The sequence below is a fragment of the Aptenodytes forsteri genome, unplaced genomic scaffold, assembly GCF_000699145.1.
Source record: "Aptenodytes forsteri isolate BGI_AS27 unplaced genomic scaffold, ASM69914v1 Scaffold220, whole genome shotgun sequence".
NCBI classification, from domain to species: Eukaryota; Metazoa; Chordata; class Aves; order Sphenisciformes; family Spheniscidae; genus Aptenodytes; species Aptenodytes forsteri.
This window is the reverse complement of record NW_008794168.1, coordinates 413,875-431,391: the sequence shown is the minus strand read 5'-3', so window position 1 is coordinate 431,391 and position 17,517 is coordinate 413,875. Positions and strand designations below refer to the sequence as shown.

Genomic DNA, 17,517 nt, shown 5'->3' with positions numbered 1-17,517 from the left:
TTTTTTTTTTTTGGGGGGGGGGGTGTCAGGATCGACTGAATTATACCATGAATAATTCATGTTTCTCAAAGGAAAAAAGGTGCCAAATAGATATTTCTAACTTACCTCTCCGATTAACAGGATCCTTAGCTACATATGCAACATAGTCAGTTGTATCCTGTCAAAAAATTAAGATATCTACAATGAATGCAAAAAATCTTTGCACTTATCATAGCAAAAGATCACAGTCCAGAGTGTGCGTATTGCTGTGGGTAGAGCCTCAAATGACATGTTTTGCTCTACAGTTATACACTACTTAAACCCCATAAAAACATTTATGGTTTTTGGTACTGATCCCACCACTTTGCTTTCTCCAGAGTGATCTATCCCAGCAGAACTTAAAAGTGTCTTCCAAGGCCTTTGAAAATCAATTAAACAAATTTAGTAGGATTTGGATCAGGCCTCATTTAGAAGGGAGACAATTACAAGTCCTTATCATCAAACTACCCAGAGATTTTGGTTCAGAACATGAATAATCAACTGGTTCTGTGGCAGAAAGAGTAGGAGTAACAGCCCTGCTCCCCAGAAATACTGAGCAGTGGCATTTATTCATGTGTGACAAGCAGGTGTGTTTACTTTACTGACTACAATGCCATATGGCACAGAGGTGCTCAGCTACTGCTTGGCTGTGACAAGCAGTCTCCCAGGATGCTCTCCCCCAGCCCATGGGCTGCTCCCAGCCATCCCCATTGCCACATGCCAGGTGGGTTTTCTGGCAAGAGCAGGCTGACTTCTTTGGAGATCTTTTGCTTGCTTTCCTGCCACCCTCACGTTCCTGTGCACAAGCGGCACAGACTTTTATCATTGTACAGACGAAACAGAAAGGCCAGTGCTTCCAGGAAACGTGAGGCCTGCTGGCACATCTGGAAAATGCCATATATCCTTGACGCGATCACAAAGTCCTGGTTAGATCCGATATTTCCTGATGTGCCTGGCTAGTCAGGTATAGCTAAACCTAACTGAGGTATATATAGGATATGCTACAGCTGGCTACAGCATAAATCTACCCAAAGCCTTTTCGGGGGACTGATCCAAGACCATTGACAATTATGTCAAGATCTAATGTCATAACAACACCAATCTTCAGTTAAAAGACAGACTTCTTTAGCTTAGCTTTCTCTAGTGCAAGTGCACACCACCACCACCCACCCAAAACAAATCACTGTGCTGCATGTACACACAATCTCCTTCCTAAGGAGAGGGCAATGGAAATGATGAAGCACATTCATGGTTCTCGTGACAGATGTGTAGCCACATCACTTAATGCACTATTGGGAGGCACTCAGACACAGGAGTAATGAGGTTGGTCTGTAAAAAAAGCAGAGCAGAGAAGAATAGCCCTAGCATTTTGTCCAGTAATTTCTTAAGCACCCAGTGACATAGTGTCTGGGCAATGACTTGCGTGGAAGTAATGATGCATATCAACAAGTAAGCAGACGAGAAAAGTGGTGATGTCTATAGTAGCAAATAAAACAGAGGCAAAGGTAAAGGCCTGAGAGTTGTCCCACAGTTGTCCATCCTGTTTAATTGTTGCTACTCTCCCTTGCCTGGCTGTGCTGGTTTCCCACGCCATGCTCTGAAACTCTCCGAGGGACCAGCACATGCTGGGCATTGATCCCAAAAGACCACTGGGAGGGAAGAGAATGAATGTGTGGATGTAAATTGCACTGTGCTGTTTAGTTTTGGGGCCAGAAAACAGGCCACAGATCATTTTATTTACTAGTACAGACATAGCTAATGAATACATTTATGCCTGAGTAAATCATAGATCTACCTTATAGCTAGCGTGGGTGTGAGAGACTGGAACCACCTACTCTTTATTTCATCTAAAGCTCCCAGATTCAAGTTGACTATGATAAACAATGAAGGACCTAAGGTGGGCACATTTCACAGTGGCTAAATTAGAAGACTCCCATCAAAAGGTGATACAGGGCTGGGCTGTTGCAGCAAAGTGGTCCCTGACATTCAAGGACTGAAGACAGGTATGAATGAGCTATAATTTTCTCCTCAAAGAAATTGCATTGTGGTGTTAAAATTTGGAGGCAGGGCTGAAACTGAAAAACTACTGCCTTCAGGGACTTCTGAGAGACCTGCCTTATTAGACCTTATGAGATCTGCCTCTCTGAAATTTCAGCAGGCATCTCCAAAAACAGATGTCTTGTCTAGCAGCCTGGAAACAGCCACCTGAAATGACTATGGATGAAAAATGTTTAGTGTATCATAAGGAGGGACTGAAGAGAGCTAAAGCAGATCCAGAACACAGTCTTGGAAGTGAACTAAAAATTATTCTGAAATGGTGTGTAAAAGGATTGGTGGAGAGATTTTTAAGCTCCCATGTACTGACACAGCCAGAAACTGTCTGACTCATTGCAAAGGGGAATATTGCAGAAATATATATGGTACTCAAGCTGTTCTCCAAGACTGTGGAACACTTCTCCAGTGGATATATTTTGAATGATTAAGGTAATTAACGCTTAGGGAGTGGGAAAAAAGTTGCAAAGCTAATTGCTGGCGTGAACGTGTGGCAGATGTCCAGAGCAGAAAAGTGGATGGGGTGAGAAGTGGGGGCAGTCTCGCTTCTAAATAAACCAAACTTCAAAATTCAAAATAAGGGAACTATTTCCTGAAGAAACAGGGGCACGGATCTGAGTTCCTAGTTCAGTACGGCCTTTCTCCATCCATTTTAAATCTCATATGAGGAAATGAGCTTACGGGCTGGAGCCCAACTGTGTTTGGGGGATACCGTTTGGTGGTGGCAGTCCTCCACCAAGTGGAAATCATTAAGGGCTGATGAAAGTTATGTCTGGATGACCCTCAGATGGCTTAATAAAGCTGTGACTTAAATCACATCCTTGCATCTTGTCTTCTTCCATGTGGATGCAGGACAAAGGAACCACCTGCTTTATGAACAAGCTTTTGATTTAAAGTTGTGCCAGATACTAGCCCACTGCGACGGGCCTGTAGAGCGTCATTAGATACTCATACCTACCCTCTCCACCCCCAGAATGAGATCACCATGCAGTGGTCTTATCTGGAACGCAACTTTACAATTTCACTGTCTCTTGTAGGCTCCCTTACACCATGCAGTTTGATTTCTCTGGTTGCTCACTGACTCAGTAGCATGATTTTTATCTCTCTAAAACATTTGGACAAGCTTGTTTACTCCAAATCCAATCTCTACTGCTGGTCCTCTCCTCTTTCCTGGTAAATCCCTCTATCAGTGGGCAGTGTGCAATGGTGTTTCCAGGACTTAGCATTTGGGATGGCAGATGGGGAACGAAGAATCTTCTTACGGAGGCAGGGAACTGTGCTAATCCCTCCTCTGCCCACTTCAGGAATTGTTCATTTACAGCATCCATTGCAATCTGTTGTATTTCAAAGCTGCTGTTGATCCAGTTTTTGTTCCCCAAGTTATTATGATATGGTGTCCTTTTCCCTTCTGGAACTGAACTGAGCTCGGCAGAGCTATACTAAGACTGAATTTTGCCCTTACGTTTTCTGAGGATAGTGAAACGAACAGAGAAAGTGCCAAGGATCTTCAACTTAACAGAGTTGAACTGAGAGAATTGACTCACAAAGCAGGCTAGAAATTGGCTTACCTGTAGTACATGACTGATAAATGACAGATAATCGTATGATGGAGGAAAAGGCAGACTCATTCAATTAATCTAGGTTTAAAAGCTTTCAAACGTCTAAGGTAAGAGGTGAGCAATGTCCCTGTTTTATAATTCTCCCATTGCTTCCTGGGTGGCCAATACTTTTTAAGTACATTTCATATGCCTTTGGATGGACTGCTTATAAAAACAGGGAAAAGCGCAACAAGCAGGAATCTGCCCTTTGATCTAAATGAACCAAATGTGTAGGTGTATCTGAAAGCTTTGCAAAACTAGAAAGAAAGATCTGGGCTTTTCCTGAAAGCCTGTCTTCAAGCTGCATGAGTGTAGTGAATATACCTGAAGGCAGTATTTAGCACAGTCTTCTGAATGTACACTTAAAGACGAGAAGAAAAAAAAATAAATGCATACTTTGCTATAAATATAACTTCAACATAGTCTATTACTGTAAAAAGTACAAAATAAAAAACAGTCAGGACAAAAATTCACACGATACCCATATGACTATACTACATTACTCTGAAAAACAGAGCCCTGCTTATCAGTTATTATATGAATGCTCACAGCCCTTTGATACTTTTCATTTCAGTCATTCAAAGAGAAGGATTTATAACTGCTTGTCAGTCGTTTCCCTCAAAAAGAGTTTGATAGCAACAATCGAGAAGAATTTATGAAACAAGAAACAGGAGCTATTGTGGTTGTATTTTTCTTTCAGTAAGCTATGCAATAAATTTTGTCACACAGTTCTCATAAAGCAATATCTACGTGGGGGAAAGCTTTAAAGAAATGCTTACCGGATCACCTCCAGATGCAAAGGAAATAGATTGCATATGGTGATTTGCTATGATCTGTATGGATCAGAAAGAATAAGTGTGAGTCAGTAGGTTTTCTTACAGTTTACCCTTTTGATTTCTTCTTTGGTTTGTATGGGGATGAAAATCCAAAACCAAGATCAAAATGACCTCTGCATTTCACCTACAAGGAATGCAAAGGGTAGCATGATAACATAAACAAACTTGAGGATGAATGTATCTGTTTTGGTGTTCTTTAAAACCTAGCAGGACACAGCAAAATTGCTAAATGTGCTCAGAACCCCAGTAAATCATATAGTTCTGTCATTCGGTATCTTTGGAGAAATTTTAACCTGCTAAAGCTCACTTTCTTTATTACAGATAGTGATGAATGGAGCAAAGGTCCTATTCATCAAAACACTTTTCTGCTGATGCCACTCTGGTGAAATCAATGAAATCATGCCAATCTGCACACCAGCTAAGGATCCTAACATTGCTTCCAATACCTACTGTGTCATTGGATGTTTCAAACACCAACATGTTTGCAATATGCAAACAGAATTTTGAATCTAGCTGCAACGTAGCATTGTGGACAAAATCTCAGGCATACTCCAGGGCATTTGAAATTCAATTTGCTTATGTACAATTTGAACTAATACGATATGTCTCTGGGAAGAGACAAGTTGTTATGAACCTCTAATACAAGCAGAACAGCTCTGCTCCATTGCTATTCTGAGATTTAACTTATGAAATCTTTTAATAATGAAACCGTGTAACGACCAAGAAAGAAAAGGTCATTTGAAAGAAAATTTCACTTGATCATTGAGTCACAGAAACCATGCCAAGGAATTCATCTGGTATAGGACAGGCTCCTTATTTAGTGCCTCAGAGCATGTGATAATAGTCATTTGGATCTTAATTGGTAACTTTGGAGAGGGTACCACGTACTTTAGAAAAACATTTTGGAAAAAAATGATGCTAAAAAGATATTCTCTGGGCTGTTTTCCCATCCTGCATCTTAAAGACCTGAACTAGCAACTATCTCCCTTGGAAAGAAAAAAGCCTGACATATGTTTCTCTGGATCTTGCTGCTTCACCAAGTCAGAGAGGGTTGACAACTATTTTTAGTGTTTCTTTCATGTAAAGCGTGCTTCATTTTCAATACTCCTACTTGTCCCACAGCAGCCTTTGAAGATGTGGTTAATTTTTAAGTGTTCGGTGGTGAACCATCATTCCCTTACTTGTCAGTGATGATTTCCTTCTCTTTTTCCCATAAAGAAGAAGCGATCCAAACAATAGAGATGAACTAGTAAAGATTTGTTACACATTTAATATTGTCACTATCGTGAATTGTGCAAATAACCCGATCTTTTAGTTCAGTGTCATAAAAAATAAAAATTATTTCAGATTGCCTCAAAACTTATTTTTCCAAATTTTAAGAATACTGAAAAGTACTTGAAACCATCAGTTCAGGTCAGATGCTTTTTTGTTGTTGTTGTTAATTCCACACCTAAACAGTTCAGTTTAGTTTGAGGCAGGGGTATTTCCCCCCACCCACCCAATACCAAAATATTGAAACAAGGCAAGGCAAATTACCAATGCCTTGCATTGCTTAAAATGAAATGATTCACTAATGTTGGCACATAGTTTAGAAACATTTCAGTCTACCCAAATCTGCATTTTAAACAAATAGACAAAACAAAACAAATCAACTTCCACTCATCCCTGCTTAACATGTTCACAAAACTGTTGTGCAGGGGTACAGGCAATTGCTTTCCTGCTACCCCAAGGGCCAACAACACTGTCTTGTCTTTTCTTTCCTTCCAGCGCCTCTGGGAAAAAGAGGCTATTACAGAAGTTCACAGCCATCTTCCTGGGTGGGGCCTCAAAGGGCAAAGCTGCTGAGCCATGCTTATTTTCAGATGAAATGCTTAGCACAAACAAGAAACAAGGGAGACCACAGCCAGACTGGGGATCTCTGAGAAACCAGACGTTTCCCAGGCCTGCAGCACCCAGACCAAGTCTCTCTCAAAAAGAATGATGTGAGAGAAAGATAAACAGTTTGTCAACTCAGAGAAAAGGCAAAACATCTGGGGGAGGATTCTTCCCAGTTTAACTCCATTTCTACTCTGACATCAGCTGAAGACAAGGCAACTTTCAGGGTTTGGCACTCTTTTAGTAGATCTAATTAACATCAAGTTCCTATGCTTCTGACTGGGGGCAACTGTCCTTATGAAAAGCTCTGCTGTGTATATCCCATAATAAGGCTCCAAACTACTGCAACCAGCCATAACGCGGCTCCCACAGTCTCAGTGCTCACTGCAGAAGATGATGATGTTTTCTAAATAAGGATAAGAATGAAGATACATCAATGAAAACATAATCATAAACGGCAAGCTTTTTAATAGACAATGTATGTATTCTCTCTCATTCTTTAATCCTGAGGCTCCTAAGGACAGCAGGATTTTATTTTTTTTTCTCTCTAGCTGTATCTGGGCAGAAAGTTGCGTGCCCTAACGCAGTATGTGGCTCACAGCAAATAGCACAGCAGTGACTACGCATGTCTGTCTGCTTCCTCTTTATATATACCCTGAGCAAGGATTTTTCTCATCTCATACATCATTCACAATCCAATGCAGTGATTCCCCAAAGTCTGTCTGTACCCTCAGCACAATGAAGAAGAAGAAATGGGCTGTTTGAAAAAGGCTGCCTTGTCTCTCTAAAAGACTGACGTTTCACTGCAAAATCCCCGAGGCTGTATTTTTAGCAGCGTCTCAGGAATAGATCGCCCTTTAAGGCTCTAAATGGGAAGAACAACAACAAAATTGGGGATGCGCATTCAGTCCTTTAGTCACTTACTCCAAATGCATCCCTTTTAACACTCTGAAAGTTTGTAATTGTACCCAACAAGAACTCCCACGACCAGAAAATACCATTTCATGTTGTAGGTCTTTTAAGAGCAAAACCGAGCTACCTGAAACGTGGCAAGAAAATAATTCATCAAAGCTGTGTTGAATACTGGAATAAACTATGACTCCTACTATGCTTTATATTCTGTTTTCTTTCATTTTATAGACATATTTGAAGAATAATAACTTTGAGCAACTGAGTATTTTGGCAGACACCAAATAATTGTGCAGTAGGCTGTTCATCAAAAGCCTCACAAATTAATATGGCAGTTAGACTCACCTGTTTTGTATCAGGAGTCATTAGGTTTAAGCTGGTGGTGGAGATATTCAGCATTATGCTCATTCCTGCAAACTGAAGATTGCTCTTTCCCAAGATGCTAGAAAGAACTTTGCTTGGTGGCTGTGAGGGGGGAGAAAGAAAAGCACGTTTTTGTTCTCTGTTTATGTGGGATGACCTTCATTGTATGCAGGGTTAGCTGAAACCTTAAAGGTTTCTAAAAAGTTGCTGACTTTTCAAAGATCATTTTATTGCAACAGCTGTTTTCCTCTGGAGATAATTTCTCATTCCTCCTCCTCCTCCTCCTCCTCCTCCTCCTCCTCCTCCTCCTCCTCCTCCTCCTCCTCCTCCTCCTCCTCCTCCTCCTTTTGTTAATAATAATAATAATAATAATAGCAGCTAGAAAGTATTCATTTACTCTTGACCTAACAAAATAGGGGGGTTGTGAGATAGCAAAGTCTCTTCTTCACCAAGGGACCAAGTGAGCAGACTAAGATGAATGCCTTAAGTCAATATCTTAAAATGGCATGTTCTTATTCTGTAAAAACAGCTTCAGCTCCTGAAAAGAAATCTGTTGTTTGCTCTGCATCTAGTGACTACTCTACCCCCTTCCCACATGGAAAGTGGGACTCCAGTGATACTGATGGGATGCTCAGAAAAAGGGATACACAGTGTCGTTATGCTTGCAGACTTCTTAGCAGTAGGTAAAAGCCCAGCCATAGGCTAAAACCTCCATATGCTGCGGTACAACATGCAGCTAAAGATTACTCCTAACTCAGAGAATAAGTACAAAGTGTGGGAATGTAATAAAGGGGATGTAATAATATTGATAACTTTTGTGAGCCTTTCACTAGATCTTAGGAGGTTTTGTAGCAATACAAGTTATGCTGCCAAAGCAAAATTTACAAACTTCTCACCTTTGACAGCTACAGGGAAGCACACAGCTGCATGAGAGCAGCCTCATTCAGGTAACTACAGCCTGTACAAAATCAGGCTGCCCAGCAATGACAGACCAAGTCCTTCCACTTGCTGTACTTGCACTGGTGAATATTTATGCTGATCATTAGGATGTAAAAACAAAGCTGTGACTGGAGGCAGTGTTCTTCTGCCATTGTATTTGCTTTTGTCCTGAGCTGCCTGCAAGCTTGGAAAGTTTTCTCCCTAGCAGGATGGACAGACTTGTGCTTCTTTACTCCTTAAAGCTTACTTATATTCAGTTTTAGCTTCTTTTCCTTCTGTTTAACTGATTAAAAATACACTACGTACTTACTGTTCGTATGTAACATTTGCGCCGCACTATTTTAACTTCATCATGTTACAGAACTAGTATTTCATTAACTTCTCTTTAAAACAAGCCTTTTTGAATATTCTTGTTTCTCTTCTTTCCTTAAACCCTCATGATTCCCAGCTCATGCCTAAGGATCACCTGCCCACAGTGTAGGTAAAGTGTGAAAACTTGGCCTCAAGAAGCACATGTCACCTTAACCAAATTCATAAGCCACTAGTGGCAACAACATGGTGAAAATACAGCCTGGCAAAAGATATCTGTCTTTAACATGTATCTGAAATTTCGTTGCTGGGCAAATTTTCTTTTCAGCCAGTAAACTTACTTTAAAAACACTATTTCCTTTCAATAACTGATAAGCAACATTGCTTCTAAAACCAGTAATACAGCAAGGTGTCTCACTAGGCACTTGGGACTCTGTTTAACCTACTTTTCCGATGATATTTTGCGTCACTTTGCTTTCCAAGGAAAAAGATATTTTCCTCTTTTCTTTCAGGTTTGAAAACAAAAGCCAGAGAATCTAGAAATGCCAATGAGATAAATTTGGTGGGGGGGAACCACAACCTTAATTTCTGAGGCAATTTCCAATTATGCTGTGACATACGTTGTCACATATGCCTTATTTTACCAGGGGGAAGATTCTCCATTGCAAACAAGTGGCATTTCATCCCATCCCTTTCTGCTGGGATTCTGCCTAGGTGGTGGAGCAGCTGGGGAAGCAGGCAGACCTTTTCCTTCACCTGCCTGTTCTCCTCCTGTGCCCAACAACACACACGAGGGCTATAATTAATTGCTTTCTATGCTACTTCCCTTAGAGTTAGCATTAAATCCCAGCTTTGCCAGCAGGCCCCTGGAAAAGCAGGTAGTACAGGAGCCGAGCCGAGGCTTCCTCCACTCCTTCCTCCTAACTCCTACCACACAAATAAGAATAAAAGCATGGTAATAACCATACCAGGTCAATGCCCACTGGACCCGCTGTCAGCGCTGGCCACTGAGCATCAGCCACAGGTGTTTATGGAAAGAGCATAGGGAACAGAGGATCACCTGGTATGTTCTGTCCATTTCCAGAAATTAGTGATTCCAAACTCATTAATCGTCACCAGTAAAGCTATGCTCCAAGGACAGATCTAATCCCTTTCAAAACTATGTATATTTTTGACCTCTGCAATAGCTTCCAGCACCTATTTCCACAATTTACTCGTCCGTTTTATGAAAAGGCATTCCTTTTTGTTTAAGCCTTCCACCCGCAATCTACAAAAGAGAAAAGAAAAAGGAGGGGCTTTCTACAGTAGGAACAAAAAGACAAGCCACAATCTTTTCCCTAGATGTACTCATACTTCTAGATGCCTATAAAAGCAGATCCTGACCAAAAGGGCAAGAGGCAACATACAGTGGGTGAAAACAGCCAATACTTTAAATGATTAATGATCTGCAATTCTCAAAGCTGCTTTAAAGTCACCTGCCTGCTGTGCCTCGTCCCCTCTGTGTTGAACTAAGAAAATACAGTCAACTGCACTACAAGAAAAGAAAAATACCTTTCGTTTCTTAAAGGCTCCTTTGGCACCAGGCACGGCTTCACAAACACGACTGATTGCTTCCCTGAAGAGACAGAAAAAAGCTTTATGGCAAATGAATGTGTGGGTTTCTTCATTATACTTGAAATGGACTGGGAGAGAACAGCTTCAGACCGTATTTCTGTTCACGAGTGAGGATAATTAGCTGGTCAGTTAGCGCTCTTCTCAAGGCTAAAACAGGTGCCATTCAAATTTAGATTACTTCAGTGTGAAGCAGAAGACAGTAAGCAGTCAATGCTAGTGTAGCAAAGAGTATCCTGAGAACTACAAAGGATAAAAATGTTTTCTCGTGCTATTAAAAAGACCTTTTCTCACCGTAAATTAGAATATTTGTCTTAATACCTCCTTCCAAGTCTCATTTTTGTATCTCATTAAGCCACGAGGAATCTGATCATAAGACATCTTTAATCAACATTGCTTTACACCTTTTTTTTAAACCCTTCTTGTAACGTAAAAGGGTAGTAAATATCATTTTTCTCACTTCTATACTATGCACTTTTACAGTCAGAGCAAAACAACCTGGCTTTAGATAATATTAGAACCCTAAAATATTCCTGGTAATGTGCATGTTGTATACAATACATACGATGTACAAAATTTTAATTTACATTTGTTCAGTATGATCTGAATAATTTATTTGTGGCCCTATTTTTACATTGTAAGCAAAATTAATGCCATTAACATTTTACTTCAGTTTTCTAATATTGCTTCATTCTTCCCATCACACTCAGGTTGAATGAAAGAAATGCATGTTGAAAATTAATTTGAATTCATACTCTCTCATAGGAGAGTAACTGTATACTACAAAAGCTCTTTAAATCATACTGCTACAAACAAATCTTATACATCCTTTCAGTATTCAGCAACTTATTATTTGAATAGTCAATCTGGTGAGTATTTAGAATTTGCTCCCATGCACACAGAAACCTTCCTGGGACCATTAGCTACAATGCTGTAGCAGACCTGTCCCATTGATGCCGTAAGACAGAACGGTTGCACAGGGACGAGTAAAGGTGACTCCAAACCTTGTTTATCTGTTTTAAATATGGATTGAGACTAACAGAACATTATATTTAGAGCTAAAACCATGCAAATAACATGTACTTTATGCAAAAAAAAAACCCAAACAGAATGGGAGACAATGAACTACAAGCTAAAGAACAGTCAAAATAATAAAAACCTTGAAACATCACCTTGATAAAAACATGTTATTTTAATTTTATGCCGTGTGCAGGATGATACTTCAACTATGCATTAGGTGAATGCTCAGGATCAACAAGCGAGTCAGGAGAGAAATGTCATATACCTATCAGCATTCAACATAAAATGGCTCAGCAAATGTCACAGATTTATCTGGCTGCAATCAGTAATCACTATATAGTTATGCCTTGAGTGTTTTTACCTAGGGCCCAATCCAAAGTTTGAATCACCTGAAAGAATCGCATGAATTTATTATTTTTTGCAGGTGGGTGGTTGTGGGGGTGGAACAGGCCTTGCAGCAGGTTTAAAGTCCTGTCACTCTGAAGAAGTGTGAGATTTATACCTTTCAGGCACACAATCCTTTCTTCAGGTCTAGAGGGGACCTTGTTTGTTCCACAGCTTGTCTTTTTCTTTTTTTTTTCCCAACTACATCTGCTCATCTAATAAAATTGCCTCTCACTACAAACCCTGCCTTGCATATGCCCTCAGACCATCACAGCTACAACCACACTCCATTTCACAGCTCAGCACTTGTATTTAGTTCCCACATCTAACACAATGCTTCTTTGACTCCAAACAAGTGTTTTAGTTAAAGTAGCTACTAGGTTTTTTTACAGAGCAAGTAAAAATTGGTTGGTTTAAAAGAGCAGCCCTGATGCATCCTAGAAATACAGTGCAGCATCACACACACTGATCATCACGATACTGAGACATAGGTTACTCCTGAAAATGTAATCAGGAAAAACAAATATTCTCCTTCTCCACCAAAAATGCTTTTCTTTGAATCAGGAAAAGCAAAGAGACATTATGTTATACAGAGCCATCCCGTCAGCCTTGCTACTGAGCTAAAACTTGTGGTTTCCCATCTCTTTCTTGCGCCAAACCAAATCCTTTGGAGGCAATGAGGTAGGAAGTCCAGGCCTGTGGCAGTCCCTAGCCCACCGCTGTCTTTCAGATCCATGCCTTTTTCTTCCCCAGGTATGTCTGACCTTCCCAGGTATTTTGGCTGCAAATTGCTGACACAGAGGCATCACCAGCACTTCATCCTCTTTGTCTCCTCCAGTGGTCTGATTAGCGCATTGAGATCCCTCATAGGTTTTGCATCTCACAAAAAGGATTTGTGTTTCAGAGATACGAACTGTGCTTGAGGAATAAATTCACCTGTAACTTCCTTTCTCTTCCTATTTGCCTCCACCATCTTCTCTCTCTAGCAGCAACATGGAGCAGGTGGGAAGAAAAGGGATTTTTCACGCCACCACACCTGACAAAAAACGTTTACAAGCTTGTTATTTTTCTGGTGCAGGGCTGGGATTTGTAGTGGTTTTACTACTACCTCTTCTGCCTGCCAGTTCCAGATAATCAGACATAAAGCGTGTTACTGAATAGACCCATCTGACTCAAGGACCTTGTTGATCAAAACTGCCACTTGAGCGTAGGAGAGGAAATGCACCAGCTGAAGAGGCTGAAGCCCAGGGCTGAGGGTTGGCAAGGCAGCCTTGGTTACTGTTTGTACGCCCCTGCCTCAGCAGAGCAGGGAAAGCACTAAGCAGCTGAAAAGCTAGGACATACATCCTCTCACTCACTAACAAAGCGCTATAGATTTTCCAACTACCTGTCTTCCTTTTAGTAAAATATCTCAGTTTTACTGAACTCAGTGTTCCCAAAGTCTGCAGGAAGACTGGAAGTGGGGGGAAGGACCTGAGAAAGGTGACAGCTTGTTGAGATACACATCAGATGAGGCAGGACGTCAGAACTTGAATTTAACAATTCTTTAAACTTCGGTTTTGAAACTCTGTGAATACTAAATGTACTCAAGCAACTGCAGGGTTTAAGTTAACAATGCTTTTGGTGAAAATGCTGGGAACTTCAGAATTCTGCCTAGGAAAGGTCAGAGCGGCCTGGCAGCAACTCTTTGTGTACCTGCAACAAAAGGCACAGTACTTTTCCCACCTGGGAGTTAAGGAGTCTTAAAGAAGTATCTGATGAAAACAGGACGAAAAAGGATGGCTGAATATCTGCCACCGCACTGATATGCACGTTTTCCAGGGGAAGGTTCCTGGATCTCTCTGTTCAGAATATTCTAGATCCTTTTTGGGAGGGTCTTTACACAGATAGCCTGGTAATGTGGAAAAGACATGCTCAAGACTTCTTTCTAGCTTGCATTGCCAGGCAGCGTAGGGCAGACGTAAGCTTTTTTTGCAGCAAATCAAATTTGCAAATGCCTCTGCAGTACGAACACCTGAGCCACAAATCAAACCCAGAAATAGATATTGCTGCTAGGTTGAGAGTGCCGTACCTGACTTGTGCATGCAAATGCTTGTCTAAGGAAGGCAAAAGCAGTAGTTCTGGACATATCTGCATGGCTAAACAGTTGCACAGAGTCTGGAAAAGTTGCCTGTGACTACATTTGCTTCCTTTCCAATAAGAAAGTTATTCGACATAGACACATATTACACCTTTCTAAGGCACATGCTGTTTCATTAGCTAGGCTCAGATAAATACCAGTGTAGAGTTATCTTGATCTCTTGTAAAATTAGCTACTGCACTGTCTGCAGTAGGGACCACATGCTGAGTTCCAAATCTGTCCAAGAGTATTTTCTGCTTTACAGATGGTCATACTGTGGAGTCATTTTCTTGGCACAAAATATGTTGTGTATTTGGAATATAATTTCAGCATGCAAATGTATCCAGTGAAAAATTACCAATATGCATTTTCCGAGGCTGACCTATTCTGCTTTAAAGTGACACGACATCTCTCTGAGACAGAAAAAAAGACATTTTACATTGCCATTTTGTTCCATTAAAAAGGCTAATGCCCTGATATTTTTCATAGCTTTAGTCATATTTTACTCTGACTGTTATATAAAGTAGCCCACTCAGGAAGCTCAAATCTGTTCCTCTATGAAACACCATCACATGAAAATACCCTCCCTTCTTGTTTCAATGATAATCTTGGCTGTGATACTAGGTTTTGTTATTGCTGTTTTTAATTAATACAATTTAATTGATTAAAAAACAGAATTCTGGAACTCAACATTTCAGGGAAATGACAGGCACATACAAATTGCACAGATTTTCTCAACATCTTTGGAAAAAGTATAGCCATCTCAAATATTGAGACGAGAAACTGTGACTAGTTTTTAGCGTGAAATGTGTTGTATGACAAGACTCAAAAACTACCAATATTCTCTTGTTAATATCTTCTAGTCTTCTATAGTTCCCAAGTTTATCTTTGCCACCTCCAAAGCGTAGGGCTTCACAGGTTAAAAAAAGAGACATCAAAAGATGGACTTTTTAAATGAAAGCATGACATGTCTAGCAGAATTGTACAGAAGGCTCCCAGTTATTTCTTAACTGTATTATATTCCTGACAATTTTAAAAATAATTATAAATCATTACCAAGTGTTGTACCAGTATTTGCTGAGGAGAAACAAGGTCTATACCAAATATAAAAATAACTTGCTGCTGAAAAAGAAAAAAACGGAGACCAAAAATACATTTTTAGAAATCCATTTAATAATTGAAATATTATTTGTTCATTTGCAAAACAGACAAAATGAGCATGTGCTGTCTGAAGTAGCACAAAGGACATTCACAAGCTCTGAAGGCTAAACCAGTATACTACTGTTTACAGAACTTTAAATGCCAACTGCAAATTGACCATCTCTGGAAGATGTAAGGCTGGAGAAGTAGCTAAGGAAAACAGAGCAGAGAATATGGATAGGAAGAGTAGGCTAACTGCGTGGCGTGGATGGGCCTGCTGCCTCAAATTCAGAGTACCATGCGGGGAGTACCCCGGCAGGGGAGCCCCCCCAGAAAGTGGCGCAGAGACCAAGCGATGCCTTTTGTCACACCAGCCTGACCAAAATGAAGCCTGTCCTGACCACACAAGTGACAGAAAGCCTGGAAGGAAAGGTTTGTGGAATAAGGTGACTTCAGTAGACATGGCATGCAAGCTGTTGTCACTCGTAGAGCAAGGAGACGACGACTCCTCCTTTTCTTCCCCTCAGCTCCTCATTTTGTTTCTTGAAACGGAGTTTTTTCACATGTAGAAAATCTACAAGCAGAAAATGAAAGGAAGCTGGCCGACTTCATTTTTGGTTTATTGAATCAACTTTACACAGTAAAAGGATTGGCTTTGGCAACTGTTAGACACAGAGTACCACATACTATTAGGTAAGTAGCATGCTGTCTATCCAATGGTTGTTATTCTTACACTCCTGCATCTTCAGTGTGAGACTTAACATCAACCTGCTAACAGAAGTCAATGCACTTGAAAGCACTCTTTGCTTTTACTGCCGAAGAAACTTTTTATCTATTGGTATGCTCAATGACAGCTCTGTTCTCAGTATTTATAGATGATCTAACCTTAAGGAATATTTGAGGCAATTTCAGTACAATCTGTACCTTCTTTTATAACATGTAAGTAAGTTTCAGAAACTCTGTTTCATTCATCAGTAACAAAGAAGTCTACCTAATCTTGATGACTTCTCCTAATACAGTAGTTCTGAACAATGGTCTTATTTTTAGAAATGTAGAGTGAAACTGTTTATCCAGTAGCACACGTTATTTAGATATACCTCTTCACGCTGCATGCATACACAGTCAGATTTGTGCTTAGCAAAACTGGAGCAAACATATCCATTTTTTCCTTACAGCTATGGCAAATGTATGCCACCAACAGGCAATGCCAAAGAGGCATACAGCTGCTCCTCCACTGCTGCGAACACAGTCATATATATCTGCAATTAACCATTATTTAGACTCTGACAATCTTGGTCCAAAATTTGGGGTACCTTTCAAAGAGGAAACCTCTTAAAATATTGGTTGCAGCTTTTATGAACATAAAGTGGGGGTATACAAGACTTTGACATTGAATGCACACCTACAAAAGCCTTCCTTCTGCACAACCCTCCATCTGTCAAGAACGAGGTCAATGATACCAAAACACTAAAGAAAAATGTACTTGGACGTTTAGATCTGTTAGGTAGCTGCAATCCTTTAACTTCTTCTGTGACCTTCAGGCTTTTTTCCAATCAGCCCAGTCTATAGCTGTTTATTCTAGTAGTGGTCAGGGAGATGGAGAGAGAGAAATTAAAACGGTCTTCTGCTGCTAAATCAGGATCATAGTAGATGACCCAGATCATCCAAACTGGGTCCAGGCTCAGGTCATTTACTACAGTATATTCTCTCTCAAAAAGTAGCCCATAGCAGGTATATCAAAGGAAGGCATAGGAAACCTTACAAAAGTAAAATGAAAAAATTTAGTCTAACGAATATTTTTCTCTAACCCCGAACTGGCTTGATGTCCAAAGCAGGACTTTGGAGATAGATATCTTCCAAAACCACTTTTTTATTAGAGGATTAAAACTCTAACACTGCCCTTTTGAATAACCCCATAATTTATATGACGTTTTATAAATGTACAAGCTGTATTTGACAAAAAATATACAAGCTGTATTTGCCAACTGGACTTCGCCACCATCCAGTGGTGAAGAACTGTCTGGTGTGACTAAGTCACTGTCACTGGAGTGACTAAAGACACTCAAATTCCTTATGTCTTTGTTTCTCTGTGTGATCAAGTTGCTAGGTGCTATTAGCAGAAGAACTTGAGAGTGTTTCTGTTTCCAAGGTGCTAGGCAGTTGTTAACTTTGCATTGCAATTTGCATTTGAAATATGTTAAGACCACTCTGCCTCAGTCCTTCTGCTTCTGCAGAACCACGTGGAGTTACCAGCTTTCTGAAAACCCAGTGTACAGCTATACCCATAACTGCTTCCCTGACCATTTGGCTTTCAACTCTCCACCTTCCCCATCCCCTGAGAGGC

General features: G+C 40.4%; 1 protein-coding gene across 1 annotated transcript in view; it reads right to left on the bottom strand.

Moving 5' to 3' along the window:
• SHC3 (SHC adaptor protein 3) overlaps nt 1-17,517 on the bottom strand; it is a 59,060-nt gene that overhangs the window by 14,282 nt on the left and 27,261 nt on the right. The window contains exons 3-6 of the mRNA XM_009281639.1: nt 10,451-10,514; nt 7,634-7,753; nt 4,448-4,501; nt 106-157 (exon numbers count right to left, since the gene is read on the bottom strand). Coding sequence (XP_009279914.1) covers nt 106-157; nt 4,448-4,501; nt 7,634-7,753; nt 10,451-10,514 — 290 coding nt within the window. The remainder of the gene's footprint in view (nt 1-105; nt 158-4,447; nt 4,502-7,633; nt 7,754-10,450; nt 10,515-17,517) is intronic.